Source organism: Anolis carolinensis, chromosome 2 (assembly GCF_035594765.1).
Source record: "Anolis carolinensis isolate JA03-04 chromosome 2, rAnoCar3.1.pri, whole genome shotgun sequence".
Classification (NCBI taxonomy): domain Eukaryota; kingdom Metazoa; phylum Chordata; class Lepidosauria; order Squamata; family Dactyloidae; genus Anolis; species Anolis carolinensis.
Window position 1 is genome coordinate 209,783,354 of NC_085842.1, and position 26,025 is coordinate 209,809,378.

At 42.1% G+C, this 26,025-nt stretch overlaps 1 protein-coding gene and 1 long non-coding RNA gene across 9 annotated transcripts in view; one reads left to right on the plus strand and one right to left on the minus strand.

Moving 5' to 3' along the window:
* The first annotated feature begins 890 nt into the window (after window positions 1-890).
* LOC103277709 (uncharacterized) lies at window positions 891-7,963 on the plus strand. The gene is made up of 2 exons (XR_505625.2): window positions 891-1,050; window positions 7,855-7,963. It is a non-coding gene; the product is annotated as an uncharacterized LOC103277709 (long non-coding RNA).
* Window positions 7,964-8,906: 943 nt separating this feature from the next.
* Window positions 8,907-26,025, minus strand: part of znf385a (zinc finger protein 385A) — a 259,354-nt gene continuing 242,235 nt past the window's right edge. For all 8 annotated transcript variants that reach the window (XM_008103601.3, XM_008103607.3, XM_008103609.3 and 5 more), the window contains 3 exons: window positions 13,372-13,550; window positions 11,957-12,052; window positions 8,907-11,089 (listed from right to left, as the gene is read on the minus strand). In XM_008103601.3, the coding sequence (XP_008101808.1) occupies window positions 10,859-11,089; window positions 11,957-12,052; window positions 13,372-13,550 (506 nt within the window). In that variant the 3' untranslated portion in view covers window positions 8,907-10,858. The remainder of the gene's footprint in view (window positions 11,090-11,956; window positions 12,053-13,371; window positions 13,551-26,025) is intronic.

Genomic DNA, 26,025 nt, shown 5'->3' on the forward strand with positions numbered 1-26,025 from the left:
TGGGTTGACTTTCACTACATTTCCAGATTCAGTTCAAAGTGCAGATCTTGACTATCAACGCTCTCGAAGGACTGTATCTTCTAGTACTTATCAAAGTACATTTTGCCTCATTCTCTTTCTACACTGCCATATAAAATCCAGTTTATCTGCTTTGAACTGGATTATATGGCAGTGTAACTCAGATAATCCAGTTCAAAGCAGAGAATGTGGATTATCATCTTTGATAATTTGGATTATATGGCAGTGTAGAAGGGGCCTTACAGCCAGAAAATATAGTATGAAAAAGACAAAGAAGAGAATCCTGATAGAATAATTGTGGATGTGGAATTATTACATTATAATTATAAAAATTGCTGGACTCTAGATTCCATGTAAGACTATGGTTCATGGGAGAAAGCACCCCAGGCAGAAAGCAGCCAGGCTTTGAAGCTGCAAGGCTATTCAGGACATTCCACAGATATATAAATCCCACTTGCCTAGTTTCCAACAAACCGCACAACCTCTGAGGATGCCTGCCATAGATGTGGGTGAAACATCAGGAGAGAATGCTTCTGGAACATGGCCATAGAGCCCAGAAAACCCACAGCAGCCCAGTGATTCCAGTCATGGCAATGCTTTTCCTACCACCAACTGGTAGATTACCAGAAGGTGAAGAGTTGGGAGAGAACAGTTCAATAATTGGTCAGAAAACCTGCTGAAGTTAGGGTTTTTGCTATGCCGACCTTTATATTGTTTAGAAATGGTTGTGTTGTGCCTCCCAGTCATCTGTTCAATGTTGTTGGAATTGTGTATGAATTCCTCAGAGTAAATCCAGTGTTTTTATTTGGCCGAAACAAATGTCAGACCCAATTGCTTTACAATAATTAATAGGAGTGCAAAGCTTTGTTTAAGCAAATGTTTTTAAAATCCTAGGAAAACTACAGGAATAAAATAAAGTTGATGAGACTTTCTTCATAAGATTCTTCATGTTGATTTTAGATGATGGGAAAAGGGTGGAAAAAGAAAACATTTTCCCAAGAAGACTTGCTAGAATTACTTGAAAAGAAGCTGGTAGGTATCACCTTAGAATCTGTACTTTTGAGTCCTGCAGATTGTTTTACAGGAATTAGTGGTAGATGATCAATAGTAGATTTTAACACAAGTGATGACTTGCAGGTCAAAACTGGCAGGAAGAACAGATGTTTGTTCAACACAGTATGAATAGTCTCAGATCTAGATATGAAAGACTCTTGTAAACACCTTTGTTATAAAGACATAAGCATGGACTTATCACACAGCATTTAAGGGGTAATTCACAAGTCATTCAGTTTTATTGCATTCATCCATCTGGCTGACATTCATCTTCAGGAGAAGCTTGGCATATCTTAGTCTACTGTTGACATTTTGACTTCTGCAAGGTTAAACAGTATGTTTAACAGTTTCAGTGGCTGGAAATGTCACACAGCAGACAAAGTTTAACCATGTATAATGGAACTGTTCTTCTGTTTAAATATATTCAGAGGAGCCCTGGTGTTAGACCAGTGGTTCCCAACCTGTGTTCCGTGGACCATCAGTGGTCCCCAAGAACTAAAATATGGTTCATGGCCTAACCATTACTACACCATTGCAACAAGGGTGACTGATCTCACAAAGCCCTCTTATAGTGCCAAGGCAATGGGGATGTCAGGAGGGGAGAGGCTGATAACACACGAAAGGTGCGACAACAAGCCTCCTGACTGCTGCTTCTCCTCCACCCCTCTTCTCGAGCGGAGCCGTTCCATTTAATGTTTGGAAGCAGGGGTGCCTTGGAGTTTTCGTTTTTAGGCTTGTGCCTGAGGTTATTTGGAGTGCTGATTCAGAAAATTGCATTGGATAGACCACATCAGCTCTAGATGATTAAATATGGTTTTTTTGTGACAAGTAGGTGGCAACTACTGGATGGCATATGTTCTGTATCAGAAACTAAGTTGATATGGCCTATCCAATGCAGTTTTCTGAATCAGCACCCCAAATAACCAAACTGAATCTAAAGTTGACCAAAACTGATTCAATGACCCTTTTGGTACTAATGTTGGGGAGTGGTCCCTGGTCAAAAAAAGGTTGGGAACCACTTTATCAGCAGAATGAAATGGGTGCCTTTTCAAACTTAATAGCATGAATTTTTGACACTGTATGTGTGTGTAAGAGAGAATAATTCGTGGGATTTTGTCTTGGGTACCTCTTGTGCTCTGCATCTTAATTTACAAGTGTATGTTTACTCACATATGCACCGTTTGCTGTTTTGCCTCAATTTGTAACATGTATTGGGCCAGTATAGCGCATATTGTCCCCACACTAAGCTTGTATGTAAGTCTTGCTTTTGAATTATTTGGGAATATGGCATCAAAGGAGCAATGAAATCTTTGTTATAAAAATTGCTGGGTGCATAAACTGAATTAGCAACTTCACTGGAAAGGCACAGCAAATGCCTGCAATAATGAGGGGGAAATGCTTTTGATATATCAGATAAAAGATGATAAAGGGATGGATTTTGTTGTTTCTGGGTGAAAGGCAGAATTATATTCTATTGGAATAGTCATTATGGTGACAGAAAGCTGGAAAGAAACCTTTTGCTATAATGTGACAATGACGTGTTTTCAAAAAGATTAAAATGTGCTTAAATAGAAAAGAGGAGAGAAACACCATCTCCCTTGAAGTTAAGGAAGATGCTCAGTCCTGGCTTAGGTGCCACTGCCAAATGTTATGCAATGTGCAGATATGCAAACTTACTTTAAAATGGTGTGGCAATGCCTTCACTAGCAGAGCAGCCTTTCTCCATTGGTTGGGTTTGAATCTCTCGGTCAAATGACAACCACCCATGGATATCTAACAAAATTATTGCCTCAGGAGCCTTTCATCCCATGCAGTCTGTCTTTTCCCAGACTTTTCTTCTTGCATAATGGAGATGGTTGTTTCACAGAATCCAAGTCCTTGGTGATTTTTGCGTTGGCTGAATTTGCTGAGTTCATGATCACACTCCCTTCACCAGATGACTCCATTGAGAAATTACAGTGCACAGATCTTTGTTCCCATCTCTGAGTTGTATGGGAATTACCCAGATAGCAGGACAGACTTCTACAGGATTTTTTTTTTGCTCATCCTTGTTGCATTCAAATCTATGTGTAGCAAGTTGAACAATAGGCTGACTGAAATGGGGAGAAACATCCCTTAAACATGGCTTTTTGTCATGTGTAGCTTGGATAGCAGAGTGGGGAGATGGTTGTTGAAGGGCCATGGAGATGGAATCCAGCAGTGCTCAGGAGATTGCTCAGCGGAGCTTAGAAGAAGAAGCTTATGGAGATAGATACCACTTCTTAGTCTGCAGAGCAAGCACAAGCAAGTGCAGGCAGAGGAAGGGTTAAATGCCCCAGCTTTATGGACCTGCAAAGAGAGAAGGCTCAACTTCACAGGTCCTCTAGATTAGAAGAGAAACAAGCCAGCAATGGGTAACACCTGAAAACCTAGCAGATAAGGAGCTCAAATGTGGCACCTTGTTGCTGGCAGCAACATCAGTGTTTAAAGCTGTGACCTCAGATTCTAGCTTATCTTGGATTTGTGATCTCTGGACATCCTTGGACTCTGGCTTTCAGAGAGATATTGGACTCTTGACTCTCTTGGATTTGACTTTTGACCTTGTAATGGACTATTGGCTTTTGTGGTGTGTTCCCCTGCTGTTGTTGCCTCTCGATTGGACTATTCGGTTTTAACTCAGACTGTTTGTTTACTCCCCACTTGTAAATGGTGGTAGAGGCTTGTGACATGGTTTACACATCCGAAATGGGTTTAATCAGATCATTGGTTCACTGAGCTTAAACTTAGGAAAACATTCCCAGAATACCCTAATCATTTTGGCCCAAATTGGCTGGGAGAATCTGGGAGTTGTAGCCTTTGCTCTTATTAGGTTCAGTATAGCAAATTGTGTGGCAGTGGCTCTGCATAGTTTAGTTGTGGCCTTTCAAATTCCTGTTTGGAGATACTGACGATGGAATCTCAGAACTTGAATAAGCATAGTGTACTCTACCATAGAGCCACAGCTCCTTTTCCCAAATTGGCGACTTCAAGCATATGAACAATGCAAGCTGCTGCATATCGGGTCTAGTTCTATTTAGGCTATCAATAACATGGTGCTTACTTTGACTAGCAGCAGTTCTTCAAAGTCACAGAATGGAAGAGAATTTCTATGTGGGCTGCTTGCTGATCTTGTCACTTGGAGCTACCAGGGTTTGAACCTGGGATCTTCTTCAAGCAAACAAGGGGATCTATGTCCCCATTTATAAAGAGCACATCATTACTATAATGTATTAAGCATCTGAATTGGAAGTAGCTCTAAGCCACTTTCCAATTGATGGCTATGTGTGTCTGTGTCTTCCAGTCACCTGTTGCCTTATGGTGACCCCATACATTTCATAGGGTTTTCTTAGGCAGGGATTGGTATGGAATTTATGGCTCTGTGGGTGTTAGACTACGTCAGACCTGCCTTAGCCAGCATAGCTAATGGTGAGAAGTTCCTTGCCCGTGCTTTATACTAAAGACTACACCATGTGAACACCATGGAATAGAAGCTGCAATGCCTTCTTGCCTTTGGTTATGTGTCCTGCAAGCTTCAAATGTTCATCAGTTTTGCCCATCATACTGATTTTTAGAGAATTATATAAACAATCCAAAGCAGGATGCACCTCAAAATTTGGCTGCTTGCTGTCCCAAAGCTGACCGATTCATGAGATGCTGTGTGCACACACACACATCTATTTGGGTATATAAATATACCTGGGAAAATCCCACTGCTGCCTGGGGCATCCTATTATATGTACACAGTCAACATTCATGCAGCTGTAGCCAGTATGACTGAACACAACACTATATCCTGTATAGAATTAGTGTCTATTACACGGAAGAACTATGTGTACAACGGAAGGCAAACATGAGGCATAGTCTGTTGCAAACAAATGCATATGTGCAGCTTTGGGCTATCCTAGGAAGGAAGGCTGCTTGGTTAATCCCCAATGAATGAAGAGAGAGAAGGAGGAAGTGGTAGCAGATGTACAATTCAAGCAAATCTAACAAATGTGTGAAAGCCAAAGCATTTAGTCTAAATTGACTGGGATATCAGCAGAGGACAGTTGAGATGTACAGGCAATCCACAAGTTATGAATAAGATAGGTTCTTTAGGTTTGCTCTTCAGTCAGAACAGGGACATTTTAAAGTGTAACTCCAGCCATATTATCTATCTATCTATCTATCTATCTATCTATCTATCTATCTATCTATCTATCTATCTATCTATCTATCTTTGGATAGCATAGGGAAGGGTTAACATCCTTGTGGTATTTGCTCCCTGCAATAGTTGGATTTTGAAAAAAAATTGGCTTGTTGTAGAAACAAGGATTGGTAATAAAGCATCAGTGGAGACACCCTTTCCACCATAGCAACTCTTTCAGGAGTTACCCCTTTCACCCCCATTCTTAACTATGTAAGTCGGGGGTTTGTAACTCAGAGATTGTCTATATTTCCTTTCTGGTCGAGGAAGTACAGCAGATGGAGACAGTGAGGACAAAATGCTGTTTACAAGTTATGATATGAAGGCTGTATGAAGATCCAGTGGTGTTTTACCACCTCTTTGGGCCTTTACTGATTACACTCAGACAAAAAAAGACTCATGGCAGAAAAAACTTAGCTGTAGGACAGGAACACCGCCGTGAGCTATACAAACTTTGCAAGTTTTAAAAGCATTTTTGGACAGTGGACTCAGAAATCTGTCAAGAAAGATGTGGTTTGTTTTTGGGGGTGGAATGGGGTATGGTCCAAATTTAGGACTGCAACCGTCTGCGCTGGAGTTGGCACTCCTTAATGGAGTGGGGTTGTGGGTGAGGTGGGAAGGATAGCCTTTCTGAGTGGTGAATAAATTTACTTTGTATATTTTTATATACATGATAACTTTGTTCCCTTAGAGAGAAGTTAGCAATAAACTGTGCTAAATGAACACATTTAAAGGTGGAAGAGAGCCAACATGACAACATGGTTTGAGTATTGAGCTAAGACTATGGAGACCAGGATTCGAATCCCTACTTGTCCATAGAAACTTCCTGGGGATTTTGAGCAAGTCAATCTCTCAGTGTCATACGAAGGAAAGGCAAACTTTCTCTAGACATTGTAAATCCTTTGATAGGGCCACCATAAATCTGATATGACTTTAAGTCACAGAACAGCAACAAAAGGAGAAAGGCAAGGCTGCCAGACCAGTGTGGAAGTTCTGATCCTCCAGCTGCTGTTGGGCTTTTAATGCCCATTGCAAAAGGCCTTTGGGCTCACTGGCTGGGACGGGGTGGGGGGGTGGTCTACAACAGTGTCTAAAAGGGACAGCCAAGACAGCCACATGTCAGCCTCATCATTCCACACACACCCGAGTCTTTCCAGTTTTAATTTCCCTACCACTGGAAACTCTCCTAGACACAACAAAGAAGGGGAGGGGGAGACAGTGAAAGTGAATAGAGGGCAGTATCTGTTCCATCTCTGACTCCAGAACAAAATGTCATGGTCCACATCCAGCAGCAGCAAGTGGGACTAACATCCATGGGGACAGTGAACCCACATTAGATTTTAGTCTAAATTTTAGAAACCAGTTCAATGTGCTGCAACAATTTTGGGGATAAGGTTCAGCAACTTGGATTGCTTATTTAAAGTTTGGACTAAAGCCTAAAGCAGTGGTTCTCAACCTGTGGGTCCCCAGATGTTTTGGCTTTCAACTCCCAGAAATCCTAACAGCTGGTAAACTGGCTGGGATGTCTGGGAGTTGTAGGCCAAAACACAGGTTGAGAACTACTGGCCTAGAGCATACTCACTGTCTCACTGACATTAGAGTTACAGTATCCAGGGGGCATAATGACAATACATCTGTGGGCTGCAGATTAATACTGCTCAGAATATGTGCTGCTCAGAGATACTCGAAGGAAGCTCTTTGTACATTTCTTGCACTCCAATTATTAACTCAAACCTCAGACCAAACTTGGATTTGAATCATGTCCACCAGTTTTTGAGCTGCTAAAATGCCAAAGAAACATTGCAAGGAATGAGCCCCCGGTAGGGCAAGGGGTTAAACCCTTGTGCCGGCAGGACTGCTGACCAAAATGTCGGCAGCTCTAATCCGGAGAGTGGGGTGAGCTCCCGTCTGTCAGCTCTAGCTCCCCATGCGGGGACATGAGAAGCCTCCCACAGGATGGGAAAACATCAAACATCCAAGTGACCCGAACAACATCCTTGCAGATGGCGAATTCTCTCACATCAGAAGCAACTTGTAGTTTTTCAAGTTGCTCCTGACACGAAAAAAAATTGCAAGGAATCTTGCAGCCTAGTTTCATGGCTCCAGTGGTAGGACAAAAATTCCCTTTTGCACAGAAGCATATGTTCTTCTGCCCCCTGCTGCTGAGATTCAGCAGTGCTCACCACATAACTAAAGGGAAATGCCCATTAGCAAAAGGCAGTACTATACTTCATTGCTGTTAGGCCATCTTCTTTCTCAGATTCTTCCCCCATTTTTCCTGCAGATTATATAGCCAACAGTATATGAAGCCTCCTGGAAAAAACATTTCTGGAATACCCCAGTGTATACTGTGTCTTATTCACCCAGCCTACACAGAGCCACAATCCTCTGGGCCAGTCCAGGCTGGTGTTACATAAACTGCATGGAGATACGAACTGCTAAGATGGAAACTTGGACTTGGTACAATCCCTAATCCACCATCCCTACTTGCTCAAAAGGAAAAGGAAGATTAATCATGGGAGTGAGCAAGAACTGAAGCAAACAAATTTAAAACCTGAACTAATCTCTGTTTTTTGCAGGGCTGGCCCACTTTGTGGCAGAAAATCGGAATAAGCAATTTTATCGGCAAAAAAATAAACTATCCAGTGGGAAATGTTCCAGTAGAGGCAACAATGAAACAAACAAACTGCACATGATGTTATGCTCTTGTTATTTTGAGCAAAGCTGGTATGAGAGATTGCCCTAGCTGCCTGTACCTTGTGAGTCACAAATATAGGGCAACTATCACCAGATCTACCCAGCCTGATGATAAAGATTCAACACTTGGAAAGGCATACTTTCTCTATCACTGAGGTTGGCTGACAGATCTGTGAAACCTTTCTTTGAGAGCCATTACACATGTAACAGAATGGGTGCACAGACTGATCTGCACCCATTAATACCAAAGTGCTTCAAGGTCACACATATCCTTTCTGAGATGCAAGAAGACATACTCCGGATCTTTATCATTATGGTCCATCATATCTTTTGGGATTAAATTCCTTTGCTCCCATTATTTATTTATTTTTTAGAAAAAACTGAGGGATTTAACAGTAAAGGACTCTAATTCGGTTATATAGTAGTGATTAAAACCATGCAAAGACTGAACTCGGTAGATCAAAATTGCCTGAATTTGACTTTAGCAAGCAATACAAGTTCTACACTGAAATTTCCATAAATGGGGCTAAAATAACAGGGAGAAGGAAATGTTTTCCTGAAATCTCACCCACACGTTGTCTATGAGTATTCTGCATTTTGGTAAGTGGTACTATCAGGACAAGAATATGATTAAGGGAACTTGTACCTAATCCAAGACAAAGTGCGTTTTCTTGCTTAAGAGTTCCTGAGTAGAGTTGGAGGAAGTTGGAAAAAGCAACAGTTCTTGCTCTGCATTTTGATATCTAACCTCACCAATTCAGTATCTTCAACTTGTCAGTCAATCCCAGAGATTCCCGCACCTTTCGCCTTTCTCCTTCTTCCCCTGAACTTGTCTGCTCAAGCTTACTGAGCATGATCCCAGTCTGATGGCATGATGCTCCCAGTCTAAGCCCAGAAACCCCTGGCAGACACAATGACTGAAAATAGGCACAAGTGAGCCTTATCACTTCTTTTATTGTTGTCAAGGGTGGGAGAGGCGGGGGTCAGGAAGGAATAAAAGGTGCTATGTGGGATGAAGCAGAAAGACATTGGTGTCAGCAGTAAAGAGAGAGGGGCCAAGGCGAGTCTAGCATGGAGAAACGGATGGTGGATAGACAGACACTCTGGGGCAAACAGGACATCTTGGGTTGGGCAGAATGGGAGGATGGAAAGGAACGGGTTGCCCTGTGGGCTCCAAGGACTGAGGTAACATGGGGCAGGCCTGGCGTGATTCATGCCAGTTGGGGGAGAAGGGGGCTCCTATCCCCCCCACACACGCCAGTGTCTCTATTGCTCTGAACTTCAGTCACAGTTTCATTAGGGGCAGAGGGTCAGGGGAGAGTAGCGCGGCCAGTGCATTGGCCATGGCATGGAAGACCTTCCTCCCTGGGCTATTTTGTCTGGAGCCTTGCATTGGGAAGATGGGGAACTGTGCACTTGTGTATATGTGTGTGTGTGCGCGCTAGAGAAAGAAAGAGAAAGTAGGACGGCAGGACAGTGAGAGAGGGAGAAAGAGAGAGAAGGAGGAAGAGAAACTCCATTGTTCCATTAATCAACACATGCAGATGTGCACGCACACACAAACACACACAAACACACACCCCAAGAGGCTCCAACTAGGATGTGTGCCAGGGAATTTAACAAGCATCTGGAATTTTATGTACTCCGGGTGGGTTTGGGCTTTGGGAGAATAGGGCTGCTTAATCTCCAGGAAACGAACAACCTGGCCTCTTGGTTAATGTCCCACCCACTCAAGAAAGGGGTGGAGGGATGGGGACCCACACCATGTAGACTCAGCAAGGGGGAGGCAAAAGAGAGTGATGTGTTTCTGTGGCAACAGCACAAATAACCCAAAGGAAAGATCTACAAGCAGACAGAGATGCAAGTGACTCTTAAGGAGTGATCCCTGGCCTTCTTCAGGGAGGGGAGCCCTTGACCATCCTCTTGTTTCCAGCGAGGTGATGGGTCAAGCACTCATCTCAGCTAAGATGGAAGCTTTCTGATTCATCCAAATGGGATAAAACACAACCAAATGGGTGGATGTTTGTCAGTCCATCTGCCTCTTAGTGCATGTGGAAAAGTTGGGGGGTGGGTGGGTTATGGGAGCACAGTACTTGCTCTGCCAGTCTCTTGTTGAGGTGAGGGGCCCTGCAGGGAAAAGGTAGAGCCCCAATCGATGCATGGAAGCGCAGTGAAGGTGGGGCCAGCACAGGGAAAGGCAAGTGGGGAAAATGGGGGCGGGGATATGTACATGGAGGTGCCGGCCAGCATTATTGCAGTAGGGACTCTTTTTGATGGAGGCCCTATCTTCTGTCCTGTGCACACACACACACACACATACACACCCCACCTCTCAGTGCAAGTGGATAATGGCTTGTATGAGTGGGAGAGGGGAGCACGCCCCTCCCCTAGCTCTGGGATGGAAGAGATGGCTTGCTGATCAGTCCCTGAGGTACCACAACTGCCTCCCCTTCCAGTGCTCCACAAAGTCCTGGGGAGGCCAAGCCGCTCCCCAACCTTTTCGTACCTCAGGAGATGTGACTGACACTCATTTGTGCACACACATGCACAGACACACACCAAGAACACTCCTCAGCTCAGCCCGTGGGGGAACCCAGCATTTGTGCAGATTTGGCTGGGACCCTAGACCCGGGTTGAGAGCGGGGCCGTTTATGTGTGTGTACATGCGGAAGGGTGGGATTGTCCCTTTTCTCTTCTCAGAAAAAAGGATTCCATTTCCAGTTAAAAAGAAAAAAAAGAGGGGCAAGGGGGGAGCACAATGCTCCTGTCAGACGGGACTGGACGCCGTGTGACATTGCCAGGACTGGTTGCTAGTTGCCAGGGGGGCGGATCCAGTGGTGCCAGGAGTCCCAGGACTGTGGCAGGCAGGTGGGCGGACGGGCGGCATCAGTACGGCGAGAAGAGGATGGGTCCATGTGCAGTTCGGATAGGCCCCGGAGCTGGGCGCAGCAGCGGGTGCGTCAGAGGCGGGCCCTGCAACAGCGGAGGCGTCGGGGCTGGTCGAAGCGTCAGCGGGGTGGAAGCGGCTGCTGCCATGGCAGCTGCTACAGCCAGAGGATTGGGCAGCAATCCGGCTGCCAGTGATTTAGGAAGATCCTTTGGGAAGGCCAGGGAGCCCTGCAAATAGGAAAAGAGAGGGGGGGGGGAGAAAGCGAAAGAGGTCAGAGGAAAACTGTGAATAACAACGTACCAAAGAAATCCAGATTCAAATCTGATTTCAGTTGTGTAGCCCAGTGGGTAAGTCATGAGTTACAGATTCCAGAAAAGAACAAAGAGATTTAAAATACCCCATCACCTAAAAGGTGAATTTTTAATGTTGGATTTAAAAAGTAGCCTTTGCCTTGTTCAAGTTTTGTCATTAGCTGAAGGGGGTTTTAGGTAACTTACATACTTTAGGTAGCTTACATACTTGAGTATAAATGGACCCGAATATAAGCCGAGGCACCTAATTTTACCACAAAAAAACTGGGAAAATGTATTGACTCAAGTATAAGACAAGGGTGAGAAATGCAGCAGCTACTGGTAAATAAAAAAAAAAATAGATACCAATAAAATTGCATTGAGGCATCAGCAGGTTAAATGTTTTTGAATACATAAAACTGTAATTTAAGATAACAGTAAGACTTTAATAAGACAGCCAAACTCTGATTACCTATATACTCGAGTATAAGATGACCCAAATATAAGTCAGCCAGGACCCTCACTCGAGTATAAGCCGAGGGGGGCTTTTTCAACCCTAAAAAGAGCTGAAAACTCATATTATATTCTAGTACAGTGGTTCTCAACCCTTGGGTCCCTAGATGTTTTGGCCTTCATCTCCCAGAAATCCTAACAGCTGGTAAACTGGCTGGGATTTCTAGGAGTTGTAGGCCAAAACACCTGGGGACCCACAGGTTGAGAACCACTGCTCTAGTGTATATGGTAAGCCCTCACCACTATAATCACATTCCTAGCTCACCTTGGAAAATGTTTTCCCGCACTTACCGTCAGCTCTGCCATGCCACGCTGCTTCTTGTGCCTACTCAACAAGGGGTTGGGCTTCCCTGCTACTCCATCCCGGTGCCGCCGACTGGAAATGTGCTGAGAAACCAAAGAGGGAGAACCAGATGAAATGATCTTGACTCCCTAACTTGACCTCCTTGACATGCCTGTCTCCATCTCCAATCAAGAAATAGGCAGAGAACTACGATGACACCACAGATGGAAGACCATCAACATGCTCCCTGAAACATCTTCTGGATATAGTTACAGTTAATGCTCAATGAGCTCACAGATAATATAAATGTATAGAAAGAGAAACCTACTTTCAAGTATGAGACTAGTCCAAGGTTGCCTGAAAGCCCAATGGCAGAGCAAGACATCTCCAGCCCCACCTCCACTCCCACTTCTTAATATGAATCATAATTCCATCCCTTTCCTTTCTCTTCCTTCCTCTTTTTTTGTTTCTTCCCTTACTTCCTTTATCCTTTTTCCTTCCCTTCCTTTATCTCCTATCCTCCTCTCATACTGTTTCCCTTTCCTTTTCCTCCCTTCCATCCTTCTCTCACTTTTCTTTCTCACCCCTTACTTCCATTTCCTTCTCTCTCTCCTTCCTTCCCCCCATATACAGTACATGTAACATTCTTCCTTAGTGACCTCACAGAGGGCCACTTCATCTAGGAACAGCCAAGCCAGTGACATCACAGAGAGCCAGTTCACCTAGCAACAGCCTTTGTGGTACAGACATACACGCTTTAATCTATTCTTATGTTTATTATGCTTATTTATATCCCACCTTCTCTCCCCAAATGGAGACTCAGAGTGGCTCACAATTAAAATTATTACAATACAACTTAAATATCTATCTATCTATAAATAAATGATTTAATCAGTTACAAATTCCATCTGAAATTTTTATAAGGTATTTTGTAAGACACCTTGAATCTCAGTACTGGGGATAAGGTGAGATATCAATGAATCATCCCCATCCCCATCATCATAATCAGCAGATCAGTCCCTTACAGACCGTCTGTGACAGAGAGCTATGTCAGACCCTTCTTGCCATTGGAGAGGGCTGGCTCAATCACACTAGATTACAGCCCATGCTTGCATTTGTGACATGAGAAATCCTATTACAGGTCTTAGGGTGTCCTGGAAGCTCTGTCGTTTGATATACAAGACTTGTGCTGTTTAATTCCAGACATTCTACGTTATCTTAGGGGCACTACCGCCTTTAACAGCCATCTCATAGCTAATTGCTGACTCAAATAAGGGTGTGCATGGACTGATCTTATGCTCCAGGGCTGATCTTGCATTCAGTAACAATCCTGGCTATTCCATGTCCCACTGAACCAGTTTCCTAGGAACCAGCAGCTCCCTGGAAAGGAAACACTCTCCTAGCCTTGTGCAGAGCCCCTCACCTGTTTGAGCTGGATCTCCGAGTTGACTTTGACATTGCAGATTTCACAGTGGAAGGTTCTCTCCTGAGCACTGGGGTCCTGGCTGCCTGCTTCCCCTCCAGCCGTGGGGCTCAGGCGTGGATATGCCTTGATAGGCCCCAGGCCGCTGCGAGCTTCCAGGATAGTCTTGTGCTTTGTACCTAAACAGAGAGCAGAGAAAGGTTCAATGGTGGGAAAGGCTTTGAGCAATCTCTTGAGAAAGGTTCAAAAGGTAAACACATGTCATCACAGTGTTAGATGCTTCCTCTAGAACAGTGGGTCTCAACCTGTGGGTCCCCAGATGTTTTGGCCTTCAATTCCCAATAATCCTAGCAGCTGGTAAACTGGCTGGGATTTCTGGGAGTTGTAGGCTAAAACACCAGGGGTCCCACAGGTTGAGAACCACTGTTCTAGAAAGAGTGCTATGTGCAAAGCCGAGAATCTAGCCCTCCACAAACCAGGAGTGCATTACCTATTTATTGTACTTGAATTGTATTCAAAGGAATGATAGCTATATGTTCTAAGGCAGGGGTCATCAAACTTTTTAAGTGGAGGGCCGGTTAATGGTCTCTCAGATGTTGAGGGGCCAAATTATCATTTGAAAAAAAAAAAAACCCGAACAAATTCCTATGCACACTGCACATGCCTTATTTGTAGTGCAAAAAACACCCAACAACATTTATTTATTTGTTTATTTACTACATTTATATCCCACCCTCTCTCACCCCGAAGGGAACTCAGAGCGGCTTATAAGTTTTATGTACATACAATATATTATATTATTAGCAGAGCACAATATCAGCATTATATATTACTATCTTGTACTATACCAATGTACTATAATATTATTAGTAATATTACATGCAATATATAATATATAATTAATATTATTATATTATTATTATTAGCCACCCTGAGTCCCCTATTGGGTGAGAAGGGCAGGATAGAAATACTGTAATAAATACATAAATATTGTATTGTATTACATTATAATATTATTATCAATATTATATGTATACACAATATATTATTACCATAGCACAATATTAGTAAATGAAAGAACAATACAATATTTAAAAATAAAAACAATTTTAACCAATAGAAACCTATCAGGATTTCCATGGGAAGTGTGGGCCTGCTTCTGGCCAATGAGATAGTCAAGTTAAGTAGGATTTGTGTTGTCGAAGGCTTTCATGGCCGGGATCACAGGGTTGTTGTATGTCTTTCGGGCTGTGTGGCCATGTTCCAGAAGTATTCTCTCCTGACGTTTCGCCCACATCTATGGCAGGCATCCTCAGAGGTTGTGAGGTATGGATAAACTAAGTAAGTTTATCCATACCTTGTACTCTACACAGATATATATTCTTTCCTTTCCTTACTTAGTTTATCCATACCTCACAACCTCTGAGGATGCCTGCCATAGATGTGGGCGAAACGTCAGGAGAGAATACTTCTGGAACATGGCCACACAGCCCGAAAGACATACAACAACCCTTAAGTAGGGTTGTTGTTGTTGTGTGCCTTCAAGTCACTTCAGACTTTGGGCGAGCCTAAGTCTAAAACTGAGAGCGGGGGCCGGGTAAATGACCTTGGAGGGCTGCATCCAGCCCCCGGGCCTTAGTTTGGGGACCCCTGTTCTAAGGCATGATCGTATTATTTTCTAATAATGACCATAAGCTGACCAAAATAAGATGGAGCTAAGGACACAGGAGACACAGGGAATGGTCTTTTCTCTGATGACATCTGCTTTATAGCACCAACTCTCCTGAGAAACCCATTAGGAATCTTCCTGTCATTCCTTCCACCTACAAATAATATTTTTCCTTCTTCAAGAGCTTTAGAGCAAATGGGGCATGATACTGCATGATCTTACTTAATGTATGCATTCTCATTTTTGCTTTGTTTGGTTTTCCTTTTTATTCTGTTTAGATGCTATTTTCATTGCTTTTCTCTATTTTCAGCCATGTATCACTATATATCAATATATACAAATGCAGCAATACGTAAATAAATAATTGAATAATACCATTGAAAACCTGCAGTCTTATCTGGCTCACACTACCAATCTTAGAAGTGTTCCCATTTCAAAGTCTTGTGAAACTGCCAAGCAAGAGTGCCAACTGACTACACGGGCATTAGAGCAGACTCTTGTATTCCAAACAATAAAGACATATGGTATCTTCAGCCTTTGTGTGTCCTAGCGTGTTCTTTCAAAGAAGACTAACCCACAGTTGGAACTGACAAGCCTTACACTAGGGAAAGGGAAAAGTCTGACCTGCTCATGTGGGCCTATTTAAATGTCCGATCAGCAAGCCATCACCTACTAAAGTCTGCTTATTCATGATTCCCTGTATGCAGAAAAAACAACAAAACCACTCTATCTAGAAGTAGGCTAGAATGTTGAGCCCTGGTACCTGGTTTTCTATATTGTGGGTATATAGGAAGATTTATTCAGGAAACCCCTACCAGGAATACAGTGTAATAGGACATCTAAAGGCTAACCATCATAGTGGGAAGTAGACCAAATCTGACGGGTGGGAAGAGGCTGAGGCAAATTTCAACTACTACTTTGATTTAAGAGAACCAGTAGGGTGTAGTATACCCCCAACATCTCACAGATAAAAACCGAGAAATGTGTGGTCATGCAACATCAGAGTGTGGTCAAGATGGCAAAGGTTATGAATGAGGAAAAACCCACAAACTTGGAGAAGTTGCAGTAGCTGGCTTTAGCCTGAGCCTACGAGGAAGGCAAGAGTCTGTCCCCTCCCCTTTTGAATGCAAGTTACTTTTGCACTTCAAATTCAGTTTGCAGCAATGGAAGGAAGTTGAGAACAAAGGGGGTAAAGTAGGAGGAGAGGAAAGTACCCTATATATTCAAGTCTAATGCACTATTGAATCTAATGCCCACATCCATTCTCAAAACCCTGAAAACAAACGAAGTGTTTGCTGTCAAATGTAATGTGCAGTGGCCAAAAGTGTACAGTGGGTCAAAAAAGCTGTGCATTACAGTTGCTGCCCCGGTGGCGAAGTGCGTTAAAGCGCTGAGCTGCTGAACTTGCAGACCAAAAGGTCCCAGGTTCAAATCCCAGGAGCGGCTTGAGCGCCCGCTGTTAGCTCCAACTCCTGCCAACCTAGCAGTTCGAAAACATGCCAATGTGAGTAGATCAATAGGTACCGCTCTGGCGGGAAGGTAACGGCGCTCCATGCAGTCATGCCGGCCACATGACCTTGGAAGTGTCTACAGACAACGCCGGCTCTTCGGCTTAGAAATGGAGATGAGCACCAACCCCCAGAGTCAGACAGGACTGGACTTAACGTCAGAGGAAACCTTTACCTTTGCCTTTACAGTTGCTGCCTGCTTAGAATTCCTTCTTTAAAACACAGAAGTGTTAGACACCAAAGGATCCAGCAATAAAAAGCAAAAACCTTGGGATGCATCTATGCCGTTGAATGAATCCATTTAATTGCCATGGTTCAATGCTGCAGTTTGTCAAGGTCTTGAGCCTTCTCTGCCAATGTTGGAAATAGCAACCTCCCAAGCCTCTCACTATTTATTTGTTAATGTATATATTTGCTAACCTGTACTCTATGTGTATGTTGATTTGCCAGTTTAACTGTACCTCTTTCGTGTGGGAAGGACTAAAGACATGTGAGCATGTTCAGATTAAGGACTTCATTTTGTCTTCATCTTTTTGCATCAGACCTCAGTAGAGATGGATGCATGTATGTTGCTGTTTGGACTTCAATACAGAAGTATCTTATGGACTTCAGTGAGTACAAGTATACTTAAAGACTATGGACTATTGGTTAAGAATGATACCCTGTGTATTCATCACAGAAAAGCTACATCCTATCTGTAACTAAACCTCAATAAGAAATGTGACTATATGGTGAATTAATACAAGATGTTTATGAGTAAACAAGATATGTTATTTTTCAAAGAAGACTCTGTTTTTGTCTCTGTTTGCATACTTTAAACTAAAAAGTTTTTAAAGGGAATGTATATGTTTTGGGCAATTACAACTGCAATTACAATTACAACTGCAATTTCAGCTTTAAAGAAACAACCGTCTGGCATTGAATATCTGCCTTTTATGTTTGGACTCTGCCCTAAATCCCTCCAGGAAGATAGGGCGGAATATAAATAAAGTTTTATTATTATTATCCTCTGCTAGCCAAATACATTTTTGTAGTGGCATGTCTTTGTCCTTGGCAGTTCAAATACATGGTTCTTCAGTTTAACAGCTGAGTTACCTGTGTGCCATTAAATTAATGCTTATGAATATCACTTGTTCAGAGGGTTGACTTTTAACAAGGTCATGCTTTTCTTGACTAGTGGTTTTCAAAAGGTGGTCTTCACATGTTCATGGAGATTCCCATTTGCTAAACAGATATGACATCATTTTCCCTTTTCAACAAGGTTATGATTGCCATTCATTTCCAAAAGGATATATGCCCAGAGACTGGGAGCAGTTATTTTCCAATAGCCAAAGGATGCCTATATCTCACTAAATTACAAATCTCAGGATTGTAATTGAGCCATGGCCATGGCCATTAAATTAGAGATGAGGTCCCTCAAATAAGAGATTCAAGTGCTCCTTTTGCCTTGGCTCAGCATTAAGATTACCGTACAAATTTAATGTGCACCCCAATTTTGGTGAGGCAGTTTAGCGCACAAAGGTGAGCATTAGATTCGAGTAAACACGGTAGTAGGGGGGGGGGTATAAAAGCAGCTGATAGATCAAATGGTTTAAAGTTGCAGGAGGGTACATTTAGGCCCCTTCCACGCTGCCCCTATATCCCAGGATTTGCTCCTAGGTTATCTGATTATCCCAGATTATCAGGCAGCGGAGAATCATATAATTAGTTTAAAGCAGATAATCTGGGATCAGATCCTGGGATATAGGGCAGTGTAGAAGGAGCCTGAGATGGGACATTAGAAGGAATGTCTGGACAGTGAGAGTGGTTCAGCAATGGAACCAACTGCCTAGAGTTGGTGAGGTCTTCCTTTCTTATTGTAGCTGGACTTACTGGGGATGCTCTAACTGGAAATCTTACAGTGAGCAGGAGGCTGGACCTGATAGTTCAGAAAGCCACTTTCAATTCTATGATAATAAATCTTGCCAAAATAGGTTCGTCATACCTTGGAGTCAACATGAAAGCACATGACAACAACAACCACATTGACTTAATACCATCAATCTCATAATCTTACTCAAAAGGAATTGGCTATGGCAAGAGAGCAATGAGGCTGGTTTTCTTTCCAAACTTGCTTTTTTGCAGTCTTGAGGTAAGTGGCAAGGCCACTTAAAAATAGCCAGATATCGGGTTTATGTCAATTCAAGTTCAAGGAAAACCCCTCCAAGCCTGGGGGATCAAAGCTGTCAACGGTTCCAAGGTGACATGAAACACAACCACATTAACGAGGCCTCTAGCCTCAAAACTTGGTGCACATCCATGACAACTATATAGCACATGCCAGGTCTCTGGATCCTTAGGCAGGCCTATCAGATTAAATTAGACTGTGGGATAACACACTAGACAGCTGGCAGATGTTGAGAAAAATCCAACTCGAATTGGTCAGGCATAGAGCCAGAAATCCTGTGGTGGTGACAAGGCCAAAGGGTGTGCCGAGGGCCCTTCGTCAGCTCATGCTAAACAACAAAGCCTACATTCCAATGGTATAATGTTTTAAAATCATTTTTCATTGAAAATGGCAATAAAATATACTAAATATAATTTTAATATATAATATAAGCACTGGTGCTTTTGTAAAATGGGCCAAAACTTGCGGGCAGAAGCAGGCTTATATCTAACTAAGCTGCTCACTGGGTAAAACAAAATTGAGCAATCTGTGATCCTCTAGAGCAGGGGTCCCCAAACTAAGGCCCGGGGGCCGGATGCGGCCCTCCAAGGTCATTTACCTGGCCCCCGCCCTCCGTTTTATAATATAATATTTTTATATCAGTTTTAATAATATCTATATATATAAAAGAGTGATGGCATCATGGCAGCGGACAAAACAACAAAAGTAAACACCCCACAACCTTGAAAATTGACAGCACAACCCCTCATCCATGCCTCTAGGTTGATACAACAAAAAGAAAAGAAAAATAAAGTCCTAATTAGAGGGAGAGGAATAATTGTTTTTATCCAATTGCTGCCAGTTAGAAGGCTAAGCTCCGCTCACTTGGTCTCCTAGCAACCCACTCAGCCCAGGGGACAGGCAGAATTAGGCCTCTTGCACACTGCCTATAAAATACAGATTATCTGATTTGAACTGGATTATATGGCAGTGTAGACTCAAGGCCCTTCCACACAGCTATATAACTCATTTATAATGGACTTAATGTCAGGGGAAAAGCTTTACCCTTTACCTTAACTACCACCAATTCCTCAATACTTTATTTCCCATACTACCATACTTCGCCACAGCAACGCGTGGCCGGGCACAGCTAGTTACATATAATATTACAGTATAGTGGTATAGTTCAATCTAGTAATATATAATGCTAATATTGTGGTATGTAATAATATAATATATTGTATGTACATACAGCTGCTCTGAGTCCCCTTTGGGGTGAGAAGAGTGGGATATAAATGTAGTAAATAAAGGTAGTAAATAAATAAATAATTTTAGACAGGCTTGCTCAAAGTCTGAAATGACTTTAAGGCACACAACAACAACAACAATCATAATTAACTTGACTATCTCATTGGCCAGTAGCAGGCCCACACTTTCCATTGTAATCCTGATAGGTTTATATTGGTTAAAATTGTTTTCATTTTTAAATATTGTATTGTTCTTTAATTGTTATTGTTGTATTGCACTACAAATAAGACATATGCATTGTGCATAGGAATTTGTTCGTATTTTTTTTCAAATGATAATTCGGCCCCTCAACAGTCTGAAGGATTGTGGACCGGCCCTCTGCTTTAAAAGTTTGGGGACCCCTGCTCTAGAGGTTCATGTGACTGCAAGCCTTACGAGCTCTAGCCAACACAGTGGATCGTAAGAGAGCATTGTCTAGATATTACATCTTTCTTTACATCCCTTTCAGGCATGGATAAGGGAGGCATCTGCACTGTACAATTAATGCAGTATAACACCTGTTTAACTGCCATGGCTCAATGCTATGGATTCATGGGAGTTGCAGTTTAGTGAAGCAACAGCACTCTTCGGCAGGGAAGGTTAAAGACCTTGTAAAAATACAGCTTCCAAAACCCTGTAGCTTTGCGCCATGGTAGTTAAAGTGGTGTCAAACTGCATTAATTCTAGTGTAGATGCATCCAAGGAACCCTCCCCATCCAAGATAATTTGCACTATAGCTCCCATAATCCTTTACCCATTCGTAATGCTCGTTGTTACTTCTGTGAACTGACCTAAAACACCAGAGTGACAAAGTTTCCCACCCCTCATTTTAATAAAAGGTTTAGAGGCTTTCTTTAAAAGCTGAATATTTAGTGAATATTTAGTGAAGAAACTTGGAGCCCTTTCACACTACACCATTTTTGGGCCCTTCCAAACAGGCACTATATCCCAGGGTCTGATCCCAGGTTTTCTACTTTAAACTGGATTATGAGTCCACACTGCCAGACAATCTGGGATAAACAAAAAACCTGGAATCAGATCCTGGGGTATAGGGCCTGCCTCAATTCCAGTGCTATGATTCCAGTTTAACTCCAATGGTTCAATGAAATCCTAGGATTAGCAATTAAGGGAAGGAGTGTTTGAATCTTCAGATAGTGAATTCTTCTTTGATGCCTTTGACTAAACTACAAATCCCAACATTCTATAGGTGACAGTCATGGCAATGAAAGAGGATTAAAAGCACTACTGTATTTCTTTAATTGTAAGACACCATTGATTGTAAGACACATCCTAATTTCAGTGCCACCACCAACAATACATAAGATACACCTGCAATTCTGAGACGCACCCTGTTTTTAGAGATGTTTATCGAGGAAAATAAGTGTGTCTTAGAACTGAAGAAATACAGTATAATTGTTCAGTGAGTCTGTGCTTCTATAATGGCCACATGGATTGGCTAGATGTCCATGGTTCTTTTGTGAAGATCAAAAACAAGAATCATTGACCTTTGTTTTTAAGAGATAATAATACTCCGTAACACAGGGAAATATGATTAAAGGGTATGTGCATACTACATAGACTAAACCAATTACTCTATAATAATCTAAGATGATATCCTGAACAAATACAGAGAGTGGGCACTGGTGCAGAATGATGGAAGGAAGGAAGGATGGTTGGCTGTCTGATCAACTGGTCTAAATTGTGAACTAAAATAACTCAAGTTGCAAGACATACTGTACAAATTAAACACATTTACTTGCTTTCAAGATGCATTCTGCTTTTACTAGTCATGGACAATTAGTAATTTCACACTAAATTGAGGAGAAAGCGAATATCCCAGAGGACAGGCTCAGAATTCAACACAGGCTCTATAGATTGGGCAGCTGGGCTAAAATTAACAAAATGAATCTCAAGAGGTATAACAGTAAAGGAGTACATCTGGGAAGGAAAAATCAAGAAATCAACTAGGATGGGTGATACTTTACTTGAAAGTAGTGCACGTGAAAAGAATCTAGGATGTCTTAGTAGACTGCTAGCTGAACATGAGTTAACAGTGTGCTGTGGCAGCTAAACAATTCTAGGCTCCACCAATAGGACTATACCGCTGAGATCGAGGAAAGTAATTGTTTCATTCTATTCTGCTTTGGTCAGACCTCACCTGGAATATTGTGTCCAGTCCTGGGCACCACAATTCCAGAAGTGGGGAAAGGCTGGGAGATGAATTTGTGAACTACAGCATGAACCAATGGGTTCAGATTACAGTTACAATACATTTCATCTAAACTAGTGGTTCTTAACCTGTGGGTCCCCAGGTGTTTTGGCCTATAACTCCCAGAAATCCCAGCCAGTTTACCATCTGTTAGGATTTCTGGGAGTTAAAGACCAAAACATTTGGGGACCCACAGGTTGAGAACCACTGCTCTAAGCATTAGGAAGGACTTCACAACTGTAAGAACCCTTTTACGGACTGATTTACGGCTACAGCATGAGGATTTTTGGATGAATGGATTTTAATCATATGTTTTATATTTTTATATTGTTTTAATTGGATTTTCATTGCTGTTTTAATTATGTGTAGGCATCGAATTGTTGCCAATTTTGTACGCCGCCCGAGTCCCTTCGGGTGAGAAGGGCGGGATATAAATGTTGGAAATAAATAAATAAATAATACAGTGGAATGGGATGCCTTAAAGCAGTGGTTTTCAACCTGTGGGTCCCCAGATGTTTTGGTCTTCAACTCCCATAAATCCTAACAGCTGGTAAACTGTTAGGGCCCACAGGTTGAGAACCACTGCCTTAAAGGGTGGTGGCCTTTACAAAGCGATTGGATGGGCATTTTTCAGAGGACTCTAGCTGTGTATTATTTTATGGCAGAATGGGGTCGGATTAAATGGCCCTTGTGGTCCCCTCTAGTTCTAAGATTCAAGGCTGCAGAAGAGGTTAAATAAGGACAGGGAGGAAGGGGCTGGGGGTTTGAAAGAGGATATGGCTTGCTTCCTACAGAGCAGTAGGAAGGCAATTGGGTTTTATATTCCCCAGTTTCCAGGTTGAGCTATACTGTATAATAAATGCAGTTTGACACTACTGGAACTGCCATTGCTCAATGTTATTGAATCATGAGAGCTGAATTATAAAGTCTTTCGCTTTCTCTGGCAGAGTTTTGGGCAACAAATCCCAGGATTCATTAACATTGACCCATGGCAGTGAAAGTGACTGTAGTTCTATACAAAAGCAACCCCCATTCCCTGTTTTGTGATCTATGCAGCATATCCAAAGAGCAGAAGTCAGTCTATTTTACAGCTATCCTAAGAACAGTTTTTCTTTTATTTCTGGCACTGTTTGGTATTAAAGCAAACAAATATTAATTGAGCAACCCTATCTATCTATCTATCTATCTATCTATCTATCTATCTATCTATCTATCCATCCATCCATCCATCCATCCATCCATGTCTTCTCCCAAGAAAGTTCCAAGTTAATTATGTATAGGAATGCAAGAGGGATGGAAAGAATATAAGCCATTGTTTATTTCCTAGCCAAAAACGTGCCTCTCAACACACAGTGGTGAGAACTGTATAGATTTAGTCTGTTATTTCCACATCTCAAAGTGTTTCAAGAAATTATTCTGCACATAAATATATAAGTGGGTTTCTTGTGCGAAAACTGTAGGAGTTCGGGCAAAATAGTGTTTATTGAACAGCACTCATTACTTTCATGCAAAGTTTCCCCACATGTTATTTCCAAACAGAATAAGTTCCTCAACCACTTAAGGATGTGCAAAAATTCCATGAGAACAGCACATATTTCTACAACAGGGAGAAAAATGAGCAATTTTCCCATTTTCTCTTGTAAGGATGAACTAGCCTAATCTTTACTTCCCTAGATTTCAATTTCAAAGAAATAATTACACATTCTATTTCAGTGCCTTTTTAGTACTGCTCAGTTAGCTTTAAAAAACCAAATGATACTAAAGCTATAAAGTTATGCTTGAAATGAGGAGGTGATGCTTATGAAAAGTTGAGAAGTCAAAAGGAAGGCAGGATAAGTAATCCTGTAGTGGGAAACATAGTTCTTCTCCAAGGGACTAACCGAATTGCAACAAATTAGGAGGATGAATGATGCACATTTGTCCAATTTGCAAAAAGATACCGCTTGCAAGAGCCAGTTTTCCTTGATGCAGAATATAGAATGCCTGCTTACTGAACCTGAGTATTTTGTTTTGTTTTTCTATAGACTGCTGGTTGTCACAGGTAGGACAAACAATTCTGAAAATTAACTTTGGCTTTAAACTATGTATTGACATCGGGGGGGGATGTTTTGTAAACAAGACACCAGAGGAGATGACAGTGTTCCTACACCAGGTAATTTTCACATGAAGCTCCCTAGGACCAAACGTTTTGAAGCTTACTGAAATCATAGGTTCCATATTTATCTCATAAACATGACTTTGGAAACTTGTCAGGGAAAAACTCAACACAATGGGGGTGGGTGAAGAAGATGGTTTCAAAACTGATCAGTGGGAGAAGTATTAGGCACCCAGAACCTTATTATTTGATGCAAACTGCCTCCTCCCAGGGACACTTTGCAAAGGAGAAGATGCTGAACTACCCTGTATACTCATGTATAAATCTAGAAATTATGATAAAAAATGATGAAATTATGGTGAAAAAAATCACCCTCCAAAATGAAATTATGGTAAAAAATTAACCCAAGTTAAAAAGTAATAATCTTTAGTCTATCTTGGGAAAACCTAAAATAAGCACAACTCCTTCTACTCTCCCTACCACAGTGCTACTTCTGAATAGCTGGGTGGAAAAATAACAATGGCAGCCAGGGGTGGCCAGCCCTCCCTGTTCATGGATTGACCCCCAATTTATCAACAGGTCATATCAAAATCCGTGATTTTCATCCCCAAACTGCTCTCAACTTGTACATGAGATCAACTTATTATTATTATTATTATTATTATTATTATTAATAATAATAATAATAATAATAATAATAATAATAATAATAATAATAATAATTATTTTACCTGCCTCTTATGGCTCAAGGTTCTTGGCAGGGGGTTGGACTGGATGGCCCATGAGGTCTCTTCCAACTCTACTATTCTATGATTCTATGATTCTAGGTGGGTTACAGCATAATTAAAACACATAAACACGTGTACACATTATATAAATATACATATATACACTGGAGCCCCCGATGGTACAGTGGGTTAAACTGCTGAGCTGCTGAACTTGCAGGCCAAAAGGTTGCCGGTTTGAATCTGGGCAGTGGGGTGAGCTCCTACTGTTAGCCCCTGCTTCTGCCAACCTAGCAGTTCGAAAACATGCAAATGTAAGTAGATCAATAAGTACCGATCTGGCGGGGAGGTAACGGCACTCCATGTAATCAGACTGGCCACATGACCTTGGAGGTGTCTATAGACAACACCAACCCCCAGTCGGACACAACAAAACTTAATGACAGGGGAAAACCTTTACCTTTTTAACTTACATATTCCTACAAAAGATATTTCTATAAAAGACATATTAAAATACACAGAAGAGATTAAACACACGGCACGAGTTCAAAATTCATGCTAAAAACTGGCTGGGTAGGCCTGTCAGAAGAGATATGTCTTTACATGGTTTTTAATTCCGACAAGCGGATCTAGCTGTCGGAGCTCTTCCCGCAGGTCGTTCCAGAGTCCTGGGGCAGCAGATGAAAAGGTCCTCTGGGTGATGATGGTTGCCAGTCAGGTTCTGGATGGTTGGAATAGATGCCACCCAGAGGACCTTAGTGTTCGGGAGGATTGTACAGGAGAAGGTGATCCTTTAGGTAACCTGGACCCAAACCATGTAGGGCTTTAAAGGTCACAATCAACAACTTGTACTTTGCCTGCAAACGAATTGGCAGCCAGTGGAGTCACTTTAGGATAGGTGTAATATGCTCACCCCTAGATGGAACTGTAACAAACCTGGCTACCATATTTTGAACCAGCTGGAGTTTCCGAACTTAGTACTAAAGTAGCCCAATGTATATACAGCATTGGTACG